This window comes from Amyelois transitella, chromosome 11 (assembly GCF_032362555.1).
Source record: "Amyelois transitella isolate CPQ chromosome 11, ilAmyTran1.1, whole genome shotgun sequence".
Classification (NCBI taxonomy): Eukaryota; Metazoa; Arthropoda; class Insecta; order Lepidoptera; family Pyralidae; genus Amyelois; species Amyelois transitella.
Window position 1 is genome coordinate 1,496,358 of NC_083514.1, and position 22,768 is coordinate 1,519,125.

At 36.7% G+C, this 22,768-nt stretch overlaps 3 protein-coding genes across 3 annotated transcripts in view; 1 reads left to right on the forward strand and 2 right to left on the reverse strand.

Annotated features, from left to right (window-relative positions):
* Positions 1–9,517, reverse strand: part of LOC106133412 (1-phosphatidylinositol 3-phosphate 5-kinase) — a 48,782-nt gene extending 39,265 nt beyond the window's left edge. The window contains exons 1-10 of the mRNA XM_060946498.1: positions 9,148–9,517; positions 8,810–8,978; positions 8,097–8,230; positions 7,115–7,281; positions 6,202–6,285; positions 5,067–5,206; positions 4,370–4,468; positions 3,577–3,636; positions 2,118–2,282; positions 142–262 (exon numbers count right to left, since the gene is read on the reverse strand). Of these exons, the coding sequence (XP_060802481.1) occupies positions 142–262; positions 2,118–2,282; positions 3,577–3,636; positions 4,370–4,468; positions 5,067–5,206; positions 6,202–6,285; positions 7,115–7,281; positions 8,097–8,230; positions 8,810–8,978; positions 9,148–9,459 (1,451 nt within the window). The 5' untranslated portion in view covers positions 9,460–9,517. The remainder of the gene's footprint in view (positions 1–141; positions 263–2,117; positions 2,283–3,576; positions 3,637–4,369; positions 4,469–5,066; positions 5,207–6,201; positions 6,286–7,114; positions 7,282–8,096; positions 8,231–8,809; positions 8,979–9,147) is intronic.
* A 198-nt stretch (positions 9,518–9,715) lies between these two features.
* Positions 9,716–12,389, forward strand: LOC106133417 (ER membrane protein complex subunit 8/9 homolog). The gene is made up of 4 exons (XM_013333137.2): positions 9,716–10,038; positions 10,119–10,268; positions 10,613–10,718; positions 10,988–12,389. Exons 1-4 carry the CDS (start codon positions 9,826–9,828, stop codon positions 11,161–11,163), a joined length of 645 nt encoding a protein of 214 aa, XP_013188591.2. The 5' UTR covers positions 9,716–9,825; the 3' UTR covers positions 11,164–12,389.
* LOC106133390 (alanine--glyoxylate aminotransferase 2, mitochondrial) lies at positions 12,345–22,411 on the reverse strand. The gene is made up of 17 exons (XM_013333098.2): positions 22,252–22,411; positions 21,974–22,047; positions 21,644–21,828; positions 21,435–21,558; positions 21,067–21,255; positions 20,709–20,837; positions 20,428–20,580; positions 19,812–20,033; positions 19,273–19,518; positions 19,127–19,168; positions 18,230–18,358; positions 17,068–17,227; positions 16,558–16,772; positions 16,223–16,329; positions 15,141–15,281; positions 12,935–13,249; positions 12,345–12,483 (listed from the first exon to the last, which is right to left on the reverse strand). Exons 1-17 carry the CDS (start codon positions 22,262–22,264, stop codon positions 12,360–12,362), a joined length of 2,568 nt encoding a protein of 855 aa, XP_013188552.2. The 5' UTR covers positions 22,265–22,411; the 3' UTR covers positions 12,345–12,359.
* Positions 22,412–22,768: the final 357 nt, after the last annotated feature.

The window sequence follows — 22,768 nt, forward strand, 5'->3', positions numbered from 1 at the left end:
CTTCATCTTTCTACTTGCCACGATCTCTGGATAAAGCTGGGAGTGGCCTTTCGGTGGTCTAAGACTGTCGGCTCTATATATCCCGCAAGAGATATAGACGTGATAATATGTGTATACAATACACAAGAGTACAATACACACCTGTGCGCCACATTTTTTGTGAGAACGAGTCCGCGCACGAGGGCGGTATCTTTCGGTACACCGTCACACACTTTCTTCACTTGCACGTAGTGGCGTATGTCCATTTCGCTGCTGTGGAGGTCTGCAAAAATACAACATCATCACTCTTCTGGTGTTAGGGTTGCGTCATCACCTGTCAGAGGAGCCCGAGGTGTGCCAATGACCACGATCCTAGATTGGGTAATACAGGTTTTTAGACAAAGCAAAAATATTTCGAAGGGGAACCTAACCCATATTGGATCATGGTAATATTATACAGTTACCAAAACGTACAGATTTCATGACGATACAAGTCAATGAATAAATATACTGTACGCACTAAATAAAAGTGAACTAAATTAAAAACCTTTTTTATGAGAAACTGAAATCTTACTTGTTTTCTTCCCTGGTGAATAATCAAGGAACACAACGAATAAGGGCATATACTCGTATACCACAAGCCTGGCATAATGACATAAGCAGCTTAAGGTATTCTTAAGCACACTCCGATATATCTTTACCTGTCTTCTCTTTGGCCTGGCTAAGAATATAGACAAGATATACATGAAGAACAACATAAGACCTATATTGTAACCATGTGGAATGAAGGAATGATTATGAAGGAATAAGTTGATATACAGCACAGCATGACCTACAGCCCTTGTCAGAAGCTTCAGGGGTGACACACACACACACTCCCATATCGCTCTATCTATCCTAAGGGGGACAAACTATAAATGAAGGAACAGCTAGGTATACAGAATAGACCTGGAATCATAATATCGGCCGCTTGCTACCACAGCGGATAGAGCACGGGCAGCCACGAGGCGGGCAGCCCTTGTCAGCAGCTTCAGATGCGACCACACTTACCCATATCACTGTCTATCCTCATGGAGACAAGATATATAAGAAGGAACAGCTGGGTGTACAGCACAGACCTGGCATGATGATGTCGGCCGCCTGCTGGCACAGCGGGTAGAGCACGGGCAGCCACGAGGCGGGCAGCCCTTGTCAGCAGCTTCAGATGCGACCACACTCTCCCATATCACTGTCTATCCTCATGGAGACAAGATATATAAGAAGGAACAGCTGGGTGTACAGCACAGACCTGGCATGATGATGTCGGCCGCCTGCTGGCACAGCGGATAGAGCACGGGCAGCCACGAGGCGGGCAGCCCTTGTCAGCAGCTTCAGATGCGACCACACTCACCCATATCACTGTCTATCCTAAGGGAGACAAGATATATAAGAAGGAACAGCTGGGTGTACAGCACAGACCTGGCATGATGATGTCGGCCGCCTGCTGGCACAGCGGATAGAGCACGGGCAGCCACGAGGCGGGCAGCCCTTGTCAGCAGCTTCAGATGCGACCACACTCACCCATATCACTGTCTATCCTAAGGGAGACAAGATATATAAGAAGGAACAGCTGGGTGTACAGCACAGACCTGGCATGATGATGTCGGCCGCCTGCTGGCACAGCGGATAGAGCACGGGCAGCCACGAGGCGGGCAGCCCTTGTCAGCAGCTTCAGATGCGACCACACTCACCCATATCACTGTCTATCCTAAGGGAGACAAGATATATAAGAAGGAACAGCTGGGTGTACAGCACAGACCTGGCATGATGATGTCGGCCGCCTGCTGGCACAGCGGATAGAGCACGGGCAGCCACGAGGCGGGCAGCCCTTGTCAGCAGCTTCAGATGCGACCACACTCACCCATATCACTGTCTATCCTAAGGGAGACAAGATATATAAGAAGGAACAGCTGGGTCTACAGCACAGACCTGGCATGATGATGTCGGCCGCCTGCTGGCACAGCGGATAGAGCACGGGCAGCCACGAGGCGGGCAGCCCTTGTCAGCAGCTTCAGATGCGACCACACTCACCCATATCACTGTCTATCCTAAGGGAGACAAGATATATAAGAAGGAACAGCTGGGTGTACAGCACAGACCTGGCATGATGATGTCGGCCGCCTGCTGGCACAGCGGATAGAGCACGGGCAGCCACGAGGCGGGCAGTCCCTGTCGCGCGATGCACTGCCGAGTCAGCAGCTTCAGGTGGGCCCACCCGCACTCCCATATGGCCTTGTCAATCTTACTGGTCTCTGGCGATTGACCTGGAATTTTTTACCTCGTACAACTCATATGATGCTAAATATGTATAGGTTATGTGAAGTTTAGCGTGGGAAGGCCTAGACTAGACCAGGGTTTCTCAAACTTTCGGCTCCAAGAGTCGCTCTTAAAATTTCCAAGTAACGGCGAACCCCTTACAAACTAATGAACTGAATAAAAAAATTGACTGTTGAAGAAAATAAGGTTTATTTGAATAAAAAGTCACACTTACAGCACCAAAATCTTGTAATATTAATGTTCGTGTACCCCACTTTGAGAAACCCTGGCCTAGACGAACGTAGTCGTAGAACGTAATCACAACAATGTATTCTTTCGTCCACATTTCTATTCTAAGTTTAAATTGTTGTGAAGAAAATGATGCAGTGCAGCTTGTTACCGCTTCTTCTGCACTGACGCTCTGGAAGCGGCAGAAGTAAACTTAGTTTTAAGTAATTTATTTAACGTCAACCAATGTTGTGAAACCAAAAGATATGACAATTATTAAGTGATATAGAAGTGCCCCATTATTAATGAATAAAAGTTTTGAATTTATAGCTTGATCAAACTGAGAACATTGTGGCAAAATGACCTGGGGTTTAATTCGTTGCTTTCTGTTAGCTTTTTGTTAGATGGCGTTCAATAAAAATTCGTCGTTTTTTATGTAGATGGCGCTTAATTCACGCGTGCAAAACTGCGGGTAAAAGCTAGGCTAAGTGATAGAGGTCATTTGATAATAGTGCACTTTTGTCAAATATATATAGATAGATAGATAGATAAAACTCTTTATTGCATCATAAGAGTAAAACATACAAAACAGACAGAGATGGTACAAAGGCGGACTTATCGCTAATGCAATTTCTTCCAGTCAACCTTTATAAACCGATTTCTTTTAGAAAGATTAGTATACACTAATAAATCCATAAACAAGACTGACAACTTAATTGCGTTGGATAACGCTCACCGTTATTGAGTTATATTTCCAGCTAATTTTATTAATTCCCTTATTTAAAACAACAATTTGGCGAAGTTATAATTCGTGACATGCTAAATTAAAAAGAATTGAAATCCTACTCATCATATAATAAATGCGAAAGTTTGTATGTCAGTATGGATGTTTGTTACTTTATCACGCAAAAATTACTAAACCGATTATGATGAAATTTTGTATGTAGGTAGCTGAAGACCCAGAATAACATATAGGCTACTTTTTATCCCGGAGTTCCAGCGGGATTGACAGGGTTTCCATGCGGACGAAGTCGCGGGCGGCCTCTAGTAGTTACAAAATAAATAAATTCCTACCTTCATTATTCGGTAAAGGAACTGGATTCTCTTCTTCGCTAGTCGGTGATGTTTTGACTTCTGAAAACATAAATAAAAAAAATATATAAATAATTACATAACACTTTGAAACAGCGACGAGCTAACCCGAAATGATGATGATGATGAAATGATGATGAATGTGGATGACGCAAAAGAGGTACGCAGGAATTGTGACAAAAGGAAACATAGATAGATAGATAATTCATTTATTTCATTTGCTACACACAATTAACAATTTCATATCGAATACAAATTAATTTTGTTTACGTGTTTTTAGTCATGTGTGAGCGAAACGTTTTCATAAAAAGATTGATCAATATGGATGACTCGAATGTATGAAGGAAATGTGGTAAAATATGTGTATATATATATGTTTGTAACCTTTCCAACCGCTCTGGTCTGATTATGATGAAATTTAAAATTTATGTAAGATCTGCCAATTGAATTGTTAAGTTCGTGGGGAATCAAAATCAGATATGTGCTTAGTTTTTGAGATATTCACACACAATTGTACAAAAATCAAAGTTCGAATCTAAGCCCGCGGCGAACAACTAGTAAATAGTTAAATTTTTAAATAAACAAATAAGTTTACGTTTTTTTTTCAGTAGGTACATTTACTATGGACTCAACAAAAAATTTATCATTTGATAACTGAACGCGGCCTATCAGTCTTTTCTGGACTGCTCCGTCTACCCCGCAAGGGATATAGACGTGACTATGTTTATATATATACATATATATATATAATGTACCTATTATTTGACAAACTCACCCGTTTTGGGAGCCTTTATCAGTCTAGCCGAGTTGTTGTCTAGATTCAAATCCAGGCAATAGGACGACACGCTCTCAACCAGTCTGTTGCATTCTTCAGCTGAAAAATGTAAACTTTAACTAGCAAGCAAAGCTAAGCAAATAAATATTCTCTTAATCTATACTAATATTATGAAGCTGAAGAGTTTGTTTGTTTGTTTGAAGGCGCTAATCTCAGGAACTACTGGTTCGAATTGAAAAAATATTTTTGTGTTGAATAGACCATTTATCGAGGAAGGCTTTAGGCTATTATAACATCACGCTGCAACTATTAGGAGCGAAGAAATAATGGAAAATGTGAAAAAAACGGGGTAAATTATTCATCCTTGAGAGCTTAAATTTTTCTTCCTTTCTTTCTTAAACATATGTATTATACAATGTATTTGTGATTGTAGCGGGAGCGATGATTCGGCTCGACCGCCACCAAAGGGGTGATCTTCCGCCAGGCTAGGTGTGACGCCTGGGGAACCGCGGCTCCGACGACGTTGTGTCGGAGGTTGTATATATAGCTCCAATCCGTGAAATCTATGAAATCGCGATTTGGATTCTTCGCTGCTATTGGTTGAGCGCGTCAATTTCTTTGCGATGATTGACAGTTGTTGTGAGATTGGATGTTGTGACGAGTGGCGTAGAGATGTCGCCACAGTGATAAAACTCACGTGAGTGTTGCTCCTGGTTCACGTTAGGCGGCAGCACAGTCGGCCGGTACAGTGCGTAGTCCGCGAAGGAGGGTAGTTCAGATACGCACTCTATAAAACCAGAGCTCAGGAGGTTCTGGCACACTTGCGTAGCTTGAACCCTGGCCAACAAATTTACATACATATAATCACGTCTAGATCCCTTGCGGGGTAGACAGAGCCGACAGTCTTGATGAGACTGATAGGCCACGATCAGCTGTTTGGTTTAATGATAGAATTGTGATTAGCTCATCGCCTACGAGAAGAATCCCAAGTTTATAACCCGTATTCTTTAGTCGCCTTTGACTGCATCCATGGGAACGAGAAGGTCCTATTCTTTTTTAATTGGTGCCTGAAACCACACGGCACTACAAACAAACAAATTAATTACCCTCCAGCTCCCAATTCTCGACTGTTTAATAAACAAGAAAAAAACTGGAAATCTTGATGTTTTATCCTATAGTGGCGTAACAGGACGGCAATACATAACATATAGTACATAGACTTGTTCAACTGTACTTTGACTGAGTTCACAAGTGCTATGTTATATGAATTATCCTCATCTAATCTAATATATTTAAAGGAGCAATTCTTGTATACATATAATCAGGATCTCGGAAACGGCTCCAACGATTTTCATGAAAGTTACAGATTAGGGGCTTTTCGGCTCAAGAAATCAATTTATCAAGGTCCTAGGTTCGAGAAAAGCTCGGTTCCCAAGATATACATTTATAAACATTTTAAAAACCGCGTTTTAAGAAACTATATCAGCGCCATCTCTGGGTACTAAGTACACATAAATCGCGTAATATAATTGTAATTTAATTAGCTACTAACGCATTGGGTAACAATGTAATGATGGGGTTGGTTATTGTCAATAATGTATATTAGACGAACATACCTTAATCAAATTAAGGACGTCCTGGTAAAGGGTCAGGTCAAGAGTACCCGAAACCGCCGAGCTTGCATGAAGAGAGTTATGAATGTGGATGAAGCGAAGGAAATATGCAGAGATCGTGGCAAGTGGAAAGAGGTAGTCTCTGCCTACCCCTCCGGGAAAGAGGCGTGATTTTATGTATGTATGTATGTTATTGTCAATAAATAAATAAATAAATACCTCATTTTATTGTTGGTGTTGTCCATAACCCACTGTAGAATGTCACAGCCGCGCCATACGCCGTTGTATCGCACGAGGCGATACCTTGAACACAATAAATAAATTATCTATTCTAACTAATATCATAAAGCTGAAGAGTTTGTTTGTTTGAACGCGCTTATCTCAGGAACTACTGGTTCGAATTGAAAAATTCTTTTTGCGTTGAATAGACCATTTATCGAGGAAGGCTTTGGGCTAGGTATATAACATCACGCTGAAACTTTTAGGAGCGAAGAAATAATGGAAAATGTGAAAAAAAACGGGGAAAATTATTCATCATTGTGGGCTTCCGTTGCGTGCGCTGCGAAAACGGTTCAAGATACCAAAAATATATGTAAGAAAGAATTATTCCTCTTGAAATGAGAATTGAGATTCAGATAGCAATAAGTTGCTAGCCCATCTCTTTAAAGAAGAATCCCAAGTTTGTAAGCCTATCCCTTAGTCGCCTTTTACGACATCCATGGGAAAGAAATCGAGTGATCCTATTCTTTATTATATTGGTGGCGGGAACCACACGGCACTAGCATGGAAGTAGATAGATAGCTAGAATATTACTACAAAAACACCTCACATCCTAAAACTAATGATAAAGTGATATGTACAAAAGGCTGTCTTAAGACTTCTACCGCGTTTGAAGCCCTCAAGGATGAATAATTTTTCCATTTTTTTTTACATTTACCATTATAACTTCGCTCCTAATAGTTGCAGCGTGATGTTATATAGCCTAAAGCCTTCCTCGATAAATGGTCTATTCAATACAAAAACAATTTTTCAATTCGAACTAGTAGTTTCTGAGATTAACGCGTTCAAACAAACAAACAAACAAACTCTTCAGCTTTATAATATTAGTATAGATTCCATTTTATAGTCTGACCTGTGTTGCTGTGTTGGCAGAGTGAATGAGAGCTGACGGTAGACATCTTGTATGGTCTCCTTAGAAGCGGCGCGAGGCTCACACCGCTCATCCTGTTCGCGGGCAAACATGAAATTGTCTCTGGTCCTGCCAGCGCTGGACTGTGATTTGTTATCAGGGAACTTGACCTGTAAAGATTTTATTAAGAAATTCAAATTTTAAAAATTCAAAATTTTTATTCATTATTATAGGATACTTCATATCGCTTTATAATTGTCAAAACGTATGGTTTAACAACATTAGGTTGACGTCAAATAAATTACTTAAAACTAAGTTTACTGCAGCTTCCAAGGCGTCAGTGCAGAAGAAGCGGTAACAAACTGCACTGCAGCATTTTCTTCTTCTTTATTTTCTTCTATTAAGAAATTTCTACAATTCAGAAATTTGATCGGACAGAATAAGCTGAAAAGTATATTATCACTTATGTTTCATAATTTCTTGGATTATGCCGACTGGTTCCCGACACCAATAGAAAAAATAATAGGACCACTCCATCTCTTTCAAATGGATGTCGTAAAAGGCGACTAAAGGACAGGCTTATAAACTTGGGATTCTTCTTTAAGTCGATGAGCTAGCAACCTGTCACTATTTGAATCACAATTCAATCTTAAAGCCAAATAGCTAAACGTGGCCTATCAGTCTTTTCAAGACTGTTGGCTCTGTCTAACCCGCAAGGGATATAGACGTGCTTATATGAATGTATGTATGTTTCTTGGATCGGTCGGATCCATGAATGAAACCCAGTGAAGACTTACAATTTTGTTGGTAAAGAATAAACATTACAAAGGTTTACTTTCAAAGAAAATACAATTATATCATACATTTTAATTCTTTCAACAACAGCTAAACGTGGCCTATCAGTGTTTTCAAGACTGTTGGGTCTGTCTACCCCGCATGGGAAATAGACGTGATTATATGCATGCATGCAAAATACAATACATACCTGTAAATTCTCCTGTAGCACTCTTAGATCAGGGGATATCTCTCCGGTCATATCGTTCTCCCTCAGGTAACTGAGGACTATGTTGCAGCAGTAGTTACATACGCGAAGACCATCAGCACAGCCGAATATCTGACCTGAAAATACGAATGCTTGACAGTTCACGCTCATCAAAGCTATTTTTAAATGAAGACATTTCATATTCATGAGAATTTAGATTTGAGAAATGCACTTGTATTAAAAGATTGACCTCCTTCCTCCTGGCTTTAGTCCTAGTTGCATCCACACCACTCTGGAGAGGAGCCTGATGCCTTTGACCATAGGTCCTGGATTAGTGACTCAGCTTTTTACATGAAGCGACTCCCATCTGACCTTTGCAACATTTGCAAGAGAACCTAACTCATATTGGATTGATCAATCTGTGCCTTTCTGCACATCACGCATTTTAACTAGCTACTTAATTTTTGACCACCGACACTCTTATTTCTCATCTCATTCTCTCATATTAAAATATGGTTAGTGGATTAGGACATTTATGAATATGGATAAAGCAAAAGAAGTATAAATATACACAAAATTACAAGAAGATTGGGATAAAGCTGAGCCTTGATAAGAATCATGCACTTTTTGTGTTGAATACAATAGCCACTCTATTACCAATGGACTCAAATGGTCTTTTATTTATTGAATCAGCCATGGTCACATAAACTCTATACCTGGCACCCTTTGACTACAGCATCTGGAGCAGAAGATCTGCCCGCAGACCCTGCAGTGGTGGCGACGTCGCAGAGTGCTGAACCTGGCTGCGCACTCATAGCATTCCCGGGATATGTCGTCTGGCATCCAGTAGCGGGCTAGCTCTGTGTCTGCATATCTTGTTCCACCCTGTATGAATAAAATTTTTTTTCATCCAAGTGGCTAATGATTTGTGAAAACTTAAATAGTGGCCATAATTGTGCCATATCATCTATCCATCTTGCACAGGGTTGGATTACTACAAAATTTGTTACACAGTAAAATTATATGATAAAAAGTAGGTGAAGTCTTCACTTACCCCAGAACCCATAGCAATAAGGCTGCTGATTCTTCTCAAAACATTTGGCAAACTACGTCCTTCAAATTCCACAGCATAACTACCAGTTTCAGTCTTTGTATCATCATATTCCGACTTACTTTGATCTTCCCTCTGTGGGGGTTCTTGCTTCTCATCATTAGCCACTTTCTCCTGCAAATTCTCCGACGTTTCGCTTGGAGAAAACTTAGGAAACTTCCACAATTTGGTGAAGAATGTAGACACTCCGCTTTGTGATGATTCTGGTTCAAATCGCGGAAATTCAGTCAACTGTGACGTGTCATATTTATCCATGGTTTGCTAATTTACCCAACATTCGATGTTTTAGGTGTCTCATGGAATTCTATATTGATTCCACCCGAAGATGGAACCATCAGCTGTTTGTCAAAACAAATATTTGTCAACAATACAATGACATTTCATTTTTTTCTGACAAGACATAAAGAAAAAAGAAATATACGACCATATTCAATCTTAACTTCCATGGCCAAAATCATTTTTTTAAAGCAATGTTTATTTCATTGTCATAGTGGCAGATTGACAGTGACATTTCAATGTTCTTGGACATAGAGATTAATTTTGTGGTGTGGACTTTTCATTGAATGTTTTGAAGATATTTTACTATTTCTACAATAAATAGGTAAATCATTCCAAAACAAAATGGGAGAAGTTTCAATGGAAACTGCCGCTTACGCCAAGATAATTTTACACGCAGCCAAGTATCCCCAGTCCGCTGTCACCGGATTGCTACTAGCTGATGGAACAAACCTGAAGGAAGGGGCTAAAAACCAGGATCTGGATATCGTGAACACTGTCCCATTGTTTCACCATAGCCATTATCTCTCTCCTATGGGAGAAGTGGCATTAACGCAGGTTATTATTGTCATTCCATTTTGACTACCTTATGAAGGAAATTGAAATACAATAATTATATTATAACCTTTCCATTGCAGGTCGAAGCTACGGCTATAGCCGAAAACCGCGTCATTGCAGGTTATTATGCAGCATGTGAAAACTATAAGGACAATACTGTAGAGAAGTGTCCGGGACAGAAAATTGCTGAAAAAATTGCGGAGCATTTTCCATCTGCTGTTTTTGTTGTGGTAATTTTTTTTCCTTTTGGTACCTGCTGTGTTTACAACTTACATTTCCAGTTAAAACTGGATGTTCAAATTACAAACAAAATATTGTTACCAATTTTATTGTGAAAATTGATAGACAAATTCTCTTACAGTATTACTTTGGATTAGCTCATATTATTATATTGTTTTCATGGCTCTAAGTAGGTATTGTTTCTAAATTATAACACATACAAACATAAATTAAACCATACCACTGTCTTGTAGAAGTAGGCAGGAACTACATCTTTTCTCTCGCCATGATCCCTGCATACTGCTTTTGCTTTATCCACACTTATAACTCTAAAAATTAATCCTTTTACTTCCAGGTAGACAACATGAAACTATCAAAATCATTGAAGAGTCCAGCCCTCAATCTGTATAAGTATGCAGACGGCAAATGGAGGCCTCGAGAATCCAATAAAGTGATTTTCCGTAAGTTAACCTCATTCAATCATTCTTTATTTTTCTTTTCTTTCAGCAGCAATAGAAAATAAATTGTTGTAAGTGGCCCCACATATTATAACAGCTTCCTATGCCTTTGTTTATAAGAAGCTGTACAGACAGACTTTACATTTATATTTCTATAATGTGGTAATTCATATAGAAAAAATCGTAAAAAATTTCAATACAACACACTCAAATGCTCGCTATATATGCAATAAAGTTAAAGAGAAAATAAAGTATTTTTCATAATTTTACAGGATCAACAGACGTCTTGGAAACCGTGTCGCATCTACTCCAAAAACGTGTACAAACTGACTTGATAGACTTTGACAACTATCTGGATGACGTCACACAAGACTGGACCAACCATGGTATTAAGAAACTGATTGCGAGTATTGAAGCCTTCAACATGATTGATTGTAAGGATGACTGATGCTAAATCATTTTGTTAACCACTTCTACATATATAGAATAATTATGAAATTTTGCAACAGCCAATCAAAACAAATTTAGCTTTAGATCCAATTTCTGATTGGTCTAAGTAAGGAGCTGTCAAATCAAAATGGAAAACCATAAACATAAGAGTTACATTGGGGTTTATTCATGACTTTTTGTAAGGCATTCAGAACTTTATATTGAAACTGAAGAAATAGAAAGATAAGCCTTATAAAAATTCATAAATAGCCCTGTAGAGTTTTTAGGTAAGGTATTTGTAGGTAAAATATTAATTTTATTGAGTTTCACCTGTCCCAGTGTGAACTGGGAATGGAGACTTGCAGTGATAAATTTACCCATTTTTCATTGTTTAAAAAAAAGAACATAAACATTATATAAACAGAAATATTGTGTTCAATTGTCTGTGTTGTTTTTGGTCTGGAACAAAGTGCGTGCATTTGTCATAGACCGCAATGCTGGTCATTGAGTTGATTTATTTTTGTATAATAATTGCACAGGTGTACGTTACTTTAACACAGTTATAAAAATGGTAAATAATAAAATCATTTACCACTAGATATAGCACTTACTTACTTTTCGACTTTAATACCGAGATGTAAGGTTCAAATTGTGGTGATTACGACACTATAGACTTAGTTTTTGGTAAGTTTGGTAACTTCCTTCAGTTATGTATTTCAATGTATGGATATTTGTAGGACAACAAATTATTTATATGCATTAAGTGTATTGTTACCTTTTGTATATTTTAATTTTGTTTATTAGTGAAAATTATCATTATTAAATAATTAGGGTGATTGAAGACATATAGTGCGTGTGCGCTACGCAAAGGACAAATAGCACATAATTAATTAAGATTTTATAATTCTACAATAGAACTAATGTATTTATACACATTTAATTCTCTAGACTTTTCATGCACGTTTATCATTACTTCTCTCCGAGGTAAATCAAATATTATAAAGAGGTGCATAAGACTATGCCTTGGCAACATTCATAAATAGAAGTAAGAGTGAAAGAGACGGCCTGAACTCCCTTTAAAAAAAATCATAATGATGAAGAGTGGACTTTAAAATAAGAACACTTATAATAATTCAACATTTCATTTATGTTTAAAATGCATTTGCACTATTGCATTTGTCAAACAAAACAATTTATATTATTGTGTAATGCATCCTATATGTTATTAAAGTAATCTTCAATTAACTTCTTGCATTTATTGATTCCTCCCAAATCACCTGCTTTACCTTGGAATTTCCCATTTTTGAATGCACCTTTACCTTTTAGCAGTTCCGTAATTCTGAAAGAGAAAAATAATTATTAGTTACACTTAAAGACATTTGGGTTTAAGTTTATTTAATTTATATTTAGTTATATACAATTCTTTATTAATAGTGGGGCTTTTGTTAAGTAAGCCGTGTTGTTCCCGGCACTTTAGAAGAGGACCACTCCGTCCACCCATGGTTGTCGTTAAAGGCGACTAAGGAAAAAGCTAAACTTGGGATTCCTCTTGTAGGCGATGAGCTAGCAACCTGTTCCTATTTGAATTTCAATTACATCATTACTCCATACATCAGAATGTGGCCTTTCCAGTCTTTCCAAGACTGTTGGCTCCGTCTTACCCGCAAAGGATTAATAAACGGTGATTATATACACAGTAGTAGGTAGTCTCTGCCTACCCCTCCGGGAAAGAGGCCTAATTTTATGTATGTATGTATATACACACATAAATAGTTCATCAAATTACTCACTGTTGTCCTAAAACATTGCAATGTTCCTCCGGCCCCTGAATTATAATCTGCCCTTCTTTTGATTTGTCCGGATCTTCCGAAGCCAAAAACATGAACAAACCCTCTTTTTCCAGACCTTTACATATCGCTCTGTTGAACTCCGGAGTGGCCTCTTTTTTAAACATGAATACATATTTTGGTTTAGGATCAGTGGCCTTTATCCTGTCTATCTCGAATTGTGCCAAGTCGGAGAGGACATTTTGTAGGTTTTTGTTGGTAACTTTCAGGTTCTTTTGTAGTTTTGTAACAAGTTCCTCGTGTTTGTTTGGTTCGTTTCTGTAAATATATTAAAGAAACCTTAAATGTTCATTTTTGTATTACATCATCAAATTGTCGTCTAAACATATTATGAACAACCCGCTTCTTCTATATATGCGCTTTGGAAGCGGTAGTAGTTATAATTAGATTTAAGTGATGTGACGTCAGTAAGTGATACCTTTTATCCAATATTGAAAATAAATCTATTCTATTCTATTCTATAAAATTGTAAGGAATGTCATGAATGTGTGTACATGCATAAGAGATATCAAATTTTAACAATTTATTAATTAAACAGAATTTTTGTTTATACCTGATCTCTACCTCTGTAAGTTGGTTTATGCATCACGCAACAATTACTATACTAAATGAATGGTGAAGTCTTAAAAAAAATTGTATATGTCAGTACTCACAAAAGACAGTCGCAAGTATTTACAAAAGTTACTGCATACATACATACATATGGTCAAGTCTATATCCCTTGCCATATCTATCTGGTTCTCAACCAACAATCTTCTTTTAAATGCTAATAAGACCCAATGCATTAAATTTACCCTTCCAAACGTAAGGCAGGCCAATACTGACATAATACTGGAAGGCCAGAAATTAGAATTTGTTGAAAATACAAAGTTTTTAGGAATTATAATTGATGCAAAGCTACAGTGGGGTGCTCATATTTCTAAACTATCCAATAGACTTAGCTCTGCCGCTTATGCTGTTAGGAGGATCCGACAATTGATAGATGTAGCTACAGCTAGGCTTGTTTATTTCAGCTATTTTCATAGCTTGTTATCTTATGGTTTACTTTTATGGGGTAGCGCGGCTGATATACAAACTATTTTTATAATTCAGAAAAGGGCCGTTCGCGCAATTTACGGCTTAGGACCAAGAGACTCGTTAAGACAACTCTTTAAGAAAATAAACATACCTACAGTAGCGTCCCAGTACATTTTTGATCTTATAATGTATGTTAGGAAAAATACCTCTTTTTTTCAAAAAGTTAGTGCCACAACTGATAGAAATTTACGTAATAAACATAAATTAGTCATGCCGTTTCATAGGCTTAGCAAAGTCAGTAAATCATTTATGGGGAACTGTATACGATTTTATAATAGGTTGCCGGAGTCTGTTCTTGATATGCCCTACCGAAAATTCAAAGAGTATGTAAAGAAAGTACTTTGTGAGAAGGCTTATTATAGGACTGATGATTACCTTAATGATAAAAACATCTGGCTCGAGCTTGGCACAGGAACCTCGTAATTAATTGTAGTTTAATTTGAACTTAAATCAAAATTTCAGTACACTCTGTACATAAATCTTTTTAAAATTGGCAATCCATAAAATATATATATATATATATATATTTTTCTTTTTTCAATATTAAATCTCATAAATATATAAATCTCCCGTGAACAATGTATTCTCCCGTCCACATTATATTCTAAGTATAATTTAATATTGTGAAGTTGACGTTGTTAAAGAAAATGCTGCAGTGCAGTTTGTTACCGCTTCTTCTGCACTGACGCCTTGGAAGCGGCAGTAAACTTAGTTTTTAAGTAATATATTTGACGTCAACCAAGTTGTTAAACCATACGACAATTATTAAGCGATATAATAATATCCTATAATAATGAATAAAAAATTTTGAATTTTTTTTTTTTGAATTTTGATTTTGAATTTGAATTTTTTGCGGGGTAGACAGAGCCAACAGTCTTGAAAAGACTGAATGGCCACATTCAGCTATTTGGCTTAATGATATAATTGAGATTCAAATAGTGATGGATCGCTAGCCCATCGCCTCAAAAAGAATCCCAAGTTTGTAAGCCTATCCCTTAGTCGCCTTTTACGACATCCATGGGAAAAAGTTACTGCATGCGCACATATTGTGCAAAAAAAAAAAAGCAATTACTTGAGTAGTCCAGTCAATGCTTTCTCCCTGTCTAGCATTCTCTGGAACAATCTCGTGACCCTGTTACCCACCACAAACTTCAAATTCGTCTTTCCCTTCTTGCCCGGCTCTGTACCGAGCAATTTTATCATTTGCAGTTGACTGAAATGTAAAATACATATTCTTAATACACATTAATGTAACGTGTGTCTGTTTAGTTTTCACTGGACAGATGGTTCATACATACATACATATAGTCACGTCTATATCCTTTACGGGGTAGACAGAGCCATGGAATTTAGGTCCAAATAGTGACAAGTTGCTAGCCCTTCGCCTAAAAAAAAGGATCGCAATTTTATAAGCCTATCCCTTAGCCGCCTTTTACGTCATCCATGGGAAAGAGATGGTGTGGTCCTATTCTTTTTTGTATTGGTGCCGGGAACCACACGGGATTTTTTTGTACAAAGGCAGTACACATATTCAATCAACAAAGACGTGAAATTACCTTGTTTCCCCGAAAAAACGCAACGTTAAATCAACTGGCGCCATTAGGTACTACGTATTAATAGGTTACTAGTGTAGATCTGACATCATTTGTAATGTGGGCAGGGAGGAAACCTGCACATTCAGGCTATTGAATGTGTAACCATTAGGCAAAGGTTACGAAAGTCATAGTTGCTTCATGTGAAAACCTGACTCACTCAATCCAGAATCATCGTGAAAGCGCGCCTCTTTGGGTCACCATGATCCTAGATTATGTGAGTATGTACTTCTCTCCAGTGATGTGACCACGTAATCGGTACTAACTCCAGGAAAAAAAACAAGTGGCCAAAGTTACATACATAAATCACGCCTCTTTCCCAGAGGGATAGGCAGAGACTACATCTTTCCACTTGCCACGATCTCTGCATACTTCCTTCGCTTCATCCACATTCATAACTCTCTTCATGCACGCTCGGCGGTTTCGGGTACTCTTGACCTGGCCCTATGCCAGGACGTACTTAATTTGATCAAAGTTGCTGATAACAATTGTAATTTCGATACTATGACCATACCAAAATTTGTGTATTGACTACAAATGAGTTGTGAAACACCTTACCTACCTGAGGTTGGAGACGTGAGTGCCGCAACACATGTTCTCGTCAATGTCTCCGATACAAATTATTCTTATGGTGGCCATGCAGTCCTTTGGTAAACCTCTTGTGTGGGCCTTAAAGAGGAAAGAAAGATTTTGAATGAGAAAAAAAAAATACTTATATCGTCTTGTAATTAAAACTAAACTTTGAAACTTTAAAAACATAACTGTTCAAAAATATCATTTTTAATTATTTGAATCAGATGACAGGGTAATAAGGCCATGGAGAATAGACAAAAGTTTTTGTGTTTTTTTATTATCTGAAGAAGACGATATCAAAAATCTATTTTTAAACACACCTACCTCATTCAAATCTGGATTGTCAGCCTTGCAAAACTTAACAGTGACAGGTATGGCGTCTCGTATCAATGCATTGCATCGCTCTTCCACTGCTAGCACTGTGTCATTGCTGACCTCAGTCGAAGACAACTCTACGTAACACTCGTCAGCTCCGAGCCACCAACTGGTTGTGGGTAAGTTGTACTCTTTTTCTAATATTGCTGAGAGAAGATGCTGGCCTGAAAATTTATAAATCATTTGTATTTATCGCATTCAATAATAGATCTTATAGGAAAGCAATAAAGAACTCAATCATTTTAGGTTAATGTTTTATATGATTAAAGTCTAGTTTTTTAATGAGCCGATATAAGTCATCTGATAGGTAAAATATAATACTGGCAAAAACAAAAGTTGGTACTAATAGCGAAAAAGTCACTACTACCATTGTCACTACTTTTGTTTTTGGCTGTATTAAATATCTTTACCTGCCTTTTGTAAAACTAACTCTTACAACAAAAAATCAATTCCTAATACCTGAATGTTGTTGCATATGGTCCAGCCTCCTTTCCCAGTTAATTCTCATATTGACTGTAGCCCCAACTTCTAAAGGTTCCGTTGTGAAATGTAAAGCTTCATCTCCTTTGCGGAGAACTTGCACCACTTCTTTGCCATCGAGCCAACCAATGTCATGAGGCTGGAATGGGATAAATCTATGATTTAGTACTGTTCAGTTTAAATGTGGAGTTAAATAAACGTTGGTTCAATGCTGGTGTGATAGAGAAGAGAAAAACATAGTTCGCGCCATCTGCTTCTTTTCCCGTGCAGATGGTAAAAATCAATCATGGGAAAGTGCTCTTAAACTTGGGATTCTTTTAGGCAATGACCTAGCAACCTGTAACTTTTTGAATCTTAATTAAAACATTAAGCCGTACAGCTGATTGTGGGCTGAAATGAATACATAAATGTATTTTTGGTGCTCTGGCAAGTAAGAATAGAATAGAATAGAATAGATTTTTTTTCAAAATTGGATACAAGGTATCACTTATTGACGTCACATAACTTAAATCTAATTATAACTACTACCGCTTCCAAAGCGCATGTGTAGAAGAAGCGGCAGAACAAACTACACTGCAGCATTTTCATAGGACGTCAATTTACAACTATAGATCTCTTAAATCTAAATCGTGGACGAATGCACATTGTCTACATTAAAAAACATGTCTGAATGTAGAACTGATTATGTCAATACGAATATTTCGTCAAATAAAATAAATATAAAATAATATATGTACATACTGTACAAATTATGTCAAGATCATGTCAAAAATACACAAGCATTTAAGAGGCCATTATGTCCAGCTCGGGCCACACATGTTTATCATTAATATAATCATCCGTGCTGTAATAGGCTTCCCTACAAAGCTCAACTTTAATATACTTTTTGAATTTTCTATCATTCATTTCAAGAACAATTTTTGGTAATTTATAAGGGATGAGAATGTATGTACGAATTTTTATGTTTCACTGGCTGAGCTAAGATCACTGATAGAATGCTGTTATGGTCATCTTGTGTAAATATTATAATGAAAATTTAATAAGATATAATGTTTCTGCAATTTTTTTAAGAATTCGAATAAAATTAAAATGAAGATATTTATTTTGTAATGCATGAGTAAATAAAATTTTATTCTCTTACCTGGCCACCTCCGGCAGGGAATAATATAGTGTTCTCTAAGGTAACCTGGTATCCTTCAAATTTGGAGGTCTTGCCGTATTCCACTATAGGCTCCGTTGTCTGCTCGCATTTCAAAACTTTGGAAGTGAACTAAAATTAAAAGCATATTATTATTGATTCATATGTATAAAATTCATAACAATCGGCTAAAAATACTAGAGAATTTATTAACTCACTTCTGTAAGAAAACTGTCTTCCTGGCATTTGAATACCATTTCGAAAATTTAATTTCTTAGTAGATAGTTGTATAGTAGTTGAATAGTTGTATTTACCAATTCATGAGTAGGTAATACTTATTATACGTTAAACAAAAATAATACAGACACTATCGTTTTGGTTAGTTTGGTTTTTTTTAGGAAACCGGACAGATAATTAACCTTGATTGACACTGACAGTGATAATTGACTTGCAGTTTTACTCATGTTGCCAGTCTTAAATGATATCATTTTCCCAAAATTTCGTCCAAATGTGATGGTTACCATTGTGCATATTTTTTTCAATAGAGATTACATCCAATATAACTAGCAGAAAAATAAATATTCATGAATGGTTCTCTATATTTGAAAACTTCTGTAGAGCTTGTTTCTCAATAAACCGATAAAAGTTTATCGCTTTAAGGTTAAAAATTAAAGCGGCGTTGTAGCGAAAACGGCTTGACTTTAGCCATGTCAAAATTAATGTATCGAATCTCCTACAATTGCCTATTAATAAACTAGATCCTAACAATGTCGTACATGTCAAACCTTTTTGGTAGGTAAGTATGAAACGTTTAAAGAAAAACGAATACAGATTTTACATTAACTTTTTATTCATATGTCCTTTGAAAGCTTTATCAAGCACAGAAACCGCAAAGTCAACATTCTCCTTATTAATACACATAGGTGGTTTGATTCGCAGCACCTAAAAATAATTAATATATAAATTAAAACACTCTCTTTATACAATTAAATCTCAATATTATACTAGAAAAAGGTATAAAATACTTTTCATACTCTCATACTTACGCTTGAATGTCTTCCGCCACAACCAATAAGTACTCCCAGATCTTTTGCCATCTCTAAGATGTCTGCAACATCAGCTTGTTTCAACGGGTCTTTAGTGCCTGGTGTTACTAGCTCTATACCAAGCATTAGTCCTTTCCCCCTCACGTCTCCAACTACTGGATAATCCTTTTGAAGTTGCATTAATTGTTCTATGAAGTATTTACCAGTCACTTTACAATTTTCTTGGAGGTTTTCTTCTTCTATTACCTTGAAAGTAATATGAAATTTAATACACTTCGTAAATTATTCTCTCTCTTAATTACTACCTAGTGAGTCGTTTAAGTTAAGTGTGATTCCCGTCATTTTAGAATACCACCATCTCGTTCCCATGGATCTCGTAAAAGGTGGCTAGCAAACTGTCACCATATGAATCTTAATTAAATAATTAAACCAAACAGCTGAACGTAGCCTTCCAGACTTTTCGAGATTGTCGGCTCTGTCTACCTCATATGGGTTAAAACTTGACTACATAATATATGAAGGTATTTTGTAAATATTACCTCTAAAACAGCTTTACCAGCTGTACAAGCTAAGGGGTTTCCACCGAATGTATTAAAATAGGCAGCTTTATTATGTGCTGCTGCTATTTCTTTAGTTGTCACGACTGCTGCCATCGGAAACCCATTACCAATACCTTTCGCCATGGTTACGATGTCTGGGATGATTCCATGCGTTTCAAATCCCCAAAATGCATCGCCAGTGCGTCCAAAACCAGTCTGTACCTATCAAATATATTTGAATTTATGACAATGGATGGAAATAATACAATCAATTATTTCATAGAAGAAAAAGTTATAGTTCACTATCTTAAACATAAACCATGGGGCTATTTACGAACTTTGATAACGCGTATGTCCCATTGTAGCTACATCGGAAGAAAGAATTAAATAGGTTTCCCTGCGCTGGGAATCAAAACTAAAACTCATCATATCTTAAGTTTAACCGAAAAGTTTAAATGTGTGACTTCGCTCATTAGAGTCCCCATGTTAATCTTCAAAGTGTTTTTATAAGAATTGATCATGATGTTTTTTTTTTTAATTTGATTCATAGAAATAAAAGCTAAAATGTTTTGTGTAATATTAAAATCTACTTTTGTTATGTATGGTTGAGTTTTACCTCGTCAGAAACAAAAAGGCCATTATATTCCTTTATTAATTTTTGTGCCTTTTTTATATACCCTTTGGGAAACTGAACAGTTCCGTTTACACCTTGAATTGATTCCGCAAACATGGCAGCAGCTCCGCCTGGTGGTATGGTGTTTATCAGGTGCTGTAAATTATATTAATATTCAATTGTTTTTACGATAAAGTCTTATAACAATGACAGCATTCTTTTAGCTGGAAATTTCTCTTAGCTAGTTTCGCTAGGCAATCGAGGTAGCATCGGCAGAGCCTCACCTCTTTTAACTGATGGATGTACTTATCAGAACTGGCACAGTCTCCTGGACAGGAGCAGGACCCTGGAACTTGGGACAGGGAGTCCCTACATCCTCCCCAAATACCTCTTAATGGATCCGGTAACATAGCCTGAAATTTAATATTAATTGATTAGGAAATACTGAATGCATCAATTTTACTTTTACAATTAACTATTTTGAAGAAGACTATAATTATGTTAATATAGAGACAAGTTACTTATTGTTATTCAATCTTTGACAAACAAATGTTTCTGCCATATCTAGACGATAACGTAAAGATAAATAATAAACATCTATCAAATTCATGTAGTGGATCTCTGAAGGATAAAATCTCTTACATGTGAATACCCAGGAGGCACTGGCAATGGCAACTTGTAAGAATGGGTTGATGTCAACCCCAGTATAGCAGTGGAGCAACCGTGGTAACTGTCTTGAAATGAGATCACATTGTGATTTCCCGTATAGAGTTTCGCAAGCAACACTGCTAAATCGTTGGCTTCTGTACCGCTATTTACCAAATACACTACCTGAAATGACAAAAAAACTATTTGAACATTTTAAATATATCATAAAAACCTGACCTACCCAAACCAGAATGGTGGTCATCGTCGGTTCCTGGGCTCCTCACAAGGGAGGTGAGGATGCAACCATGACTAACGTCTATATGGTGGTGATTAAATTACACAATGACGAAGTATTAAGAAACCTTTAAATTTCCAGGCATTTTTTCTACCAGCTTTTCCACAAATTCGTAAATTTTAGGATTCCGATAAATGCTTGTTGTATGCCAAAGTTTTTTAATTTGTTCCTCCATAGCAGCTACAACTTTTCTGAAAAGCGAAACACTTGGTGAAATGAAAGATTTTCTTTAAGTACACACATTGCAACTTGACGTTAAGCTGCTTGGAAACTTACGGATGACAATGTCCTACGGATACTGTAACAATCCCACCAAATAAATCTAAGTATTTGCGGCCCTCGTGATCGTAAAGCCATTGCATGTGACCCTGATGTATCAACAAGGGCTTCTTGTAGAAGTTTCTATGAACAGGAGGAAAATGCTCGGATTTCAACTGCTCTGTTTTTTGATACAGTGGCCCCTAGAATTTGAAATGGTCTATTATTTTTACATCCATATTTTGATACATGGCAATAATCTAAATGATTTTTTAATAAATCAAAGTATAAACCATTGTTAGTCAGATAAAACAAAATAGAAAAACAAAGAATATAGAAACTACTCACTGCATAATTTTTAGGTATTGATTTCGAATTGGTGCCATAACGCCTTATATTGAAAGAAACGCAATGTTTAAGAACTGTAAATATAAATAAATCTTATCTAACAATTTTGCGACAATACATATAAAACAAAAAAATATATATAGATAAAATGTAAAGGGATGTGAGTAATCATGAAATTTTATTCAATAACAACAAGATTGAAAGGGCGAAAAAGTAGGTAGTATTATTTTAAGTACATTTATAATATACTAAGCATATATAAATAAAATATTGAGTACCTTTGTGAGACATGTTTATCACTATTATACTTCATAGAACTAACACCACAAAGACACTGTTTCAGCTGTTTGAATTACAAAACTTACAATCTGACCCGACCCTGTGTGTATTTGCATAACATTATGATTAATTCTTGAGTTGTAATCAGACTGTTGGTAGGTTGGTAGAAAATCATTGTTGCTGAGTAATTATTTATTATAAGGTCTGATAAAATCTGCCAGACAACTTTTGTAAACTTGTTTTACTATTATTTGTAGCCGATATAAGTTTAATTGTTTTATTATCTTCACAGAAATTTTACATTAAATTCATTGAAATCCGTTTACGCGCAAAATTATATCCTTTTATCAAGTCTCTTTTCAGATTTCTGACTCTGTCTTTCACGTGAGAAAGAATATAGACGTGAAATTATTTAAATGTAATTTCATCCAGTGTGAATAAATTTTTAGTTTTCATAAAAACATACGATTATCAACAGTTGATTGTAAATAATTTGTTTGTTATATTTATGATATT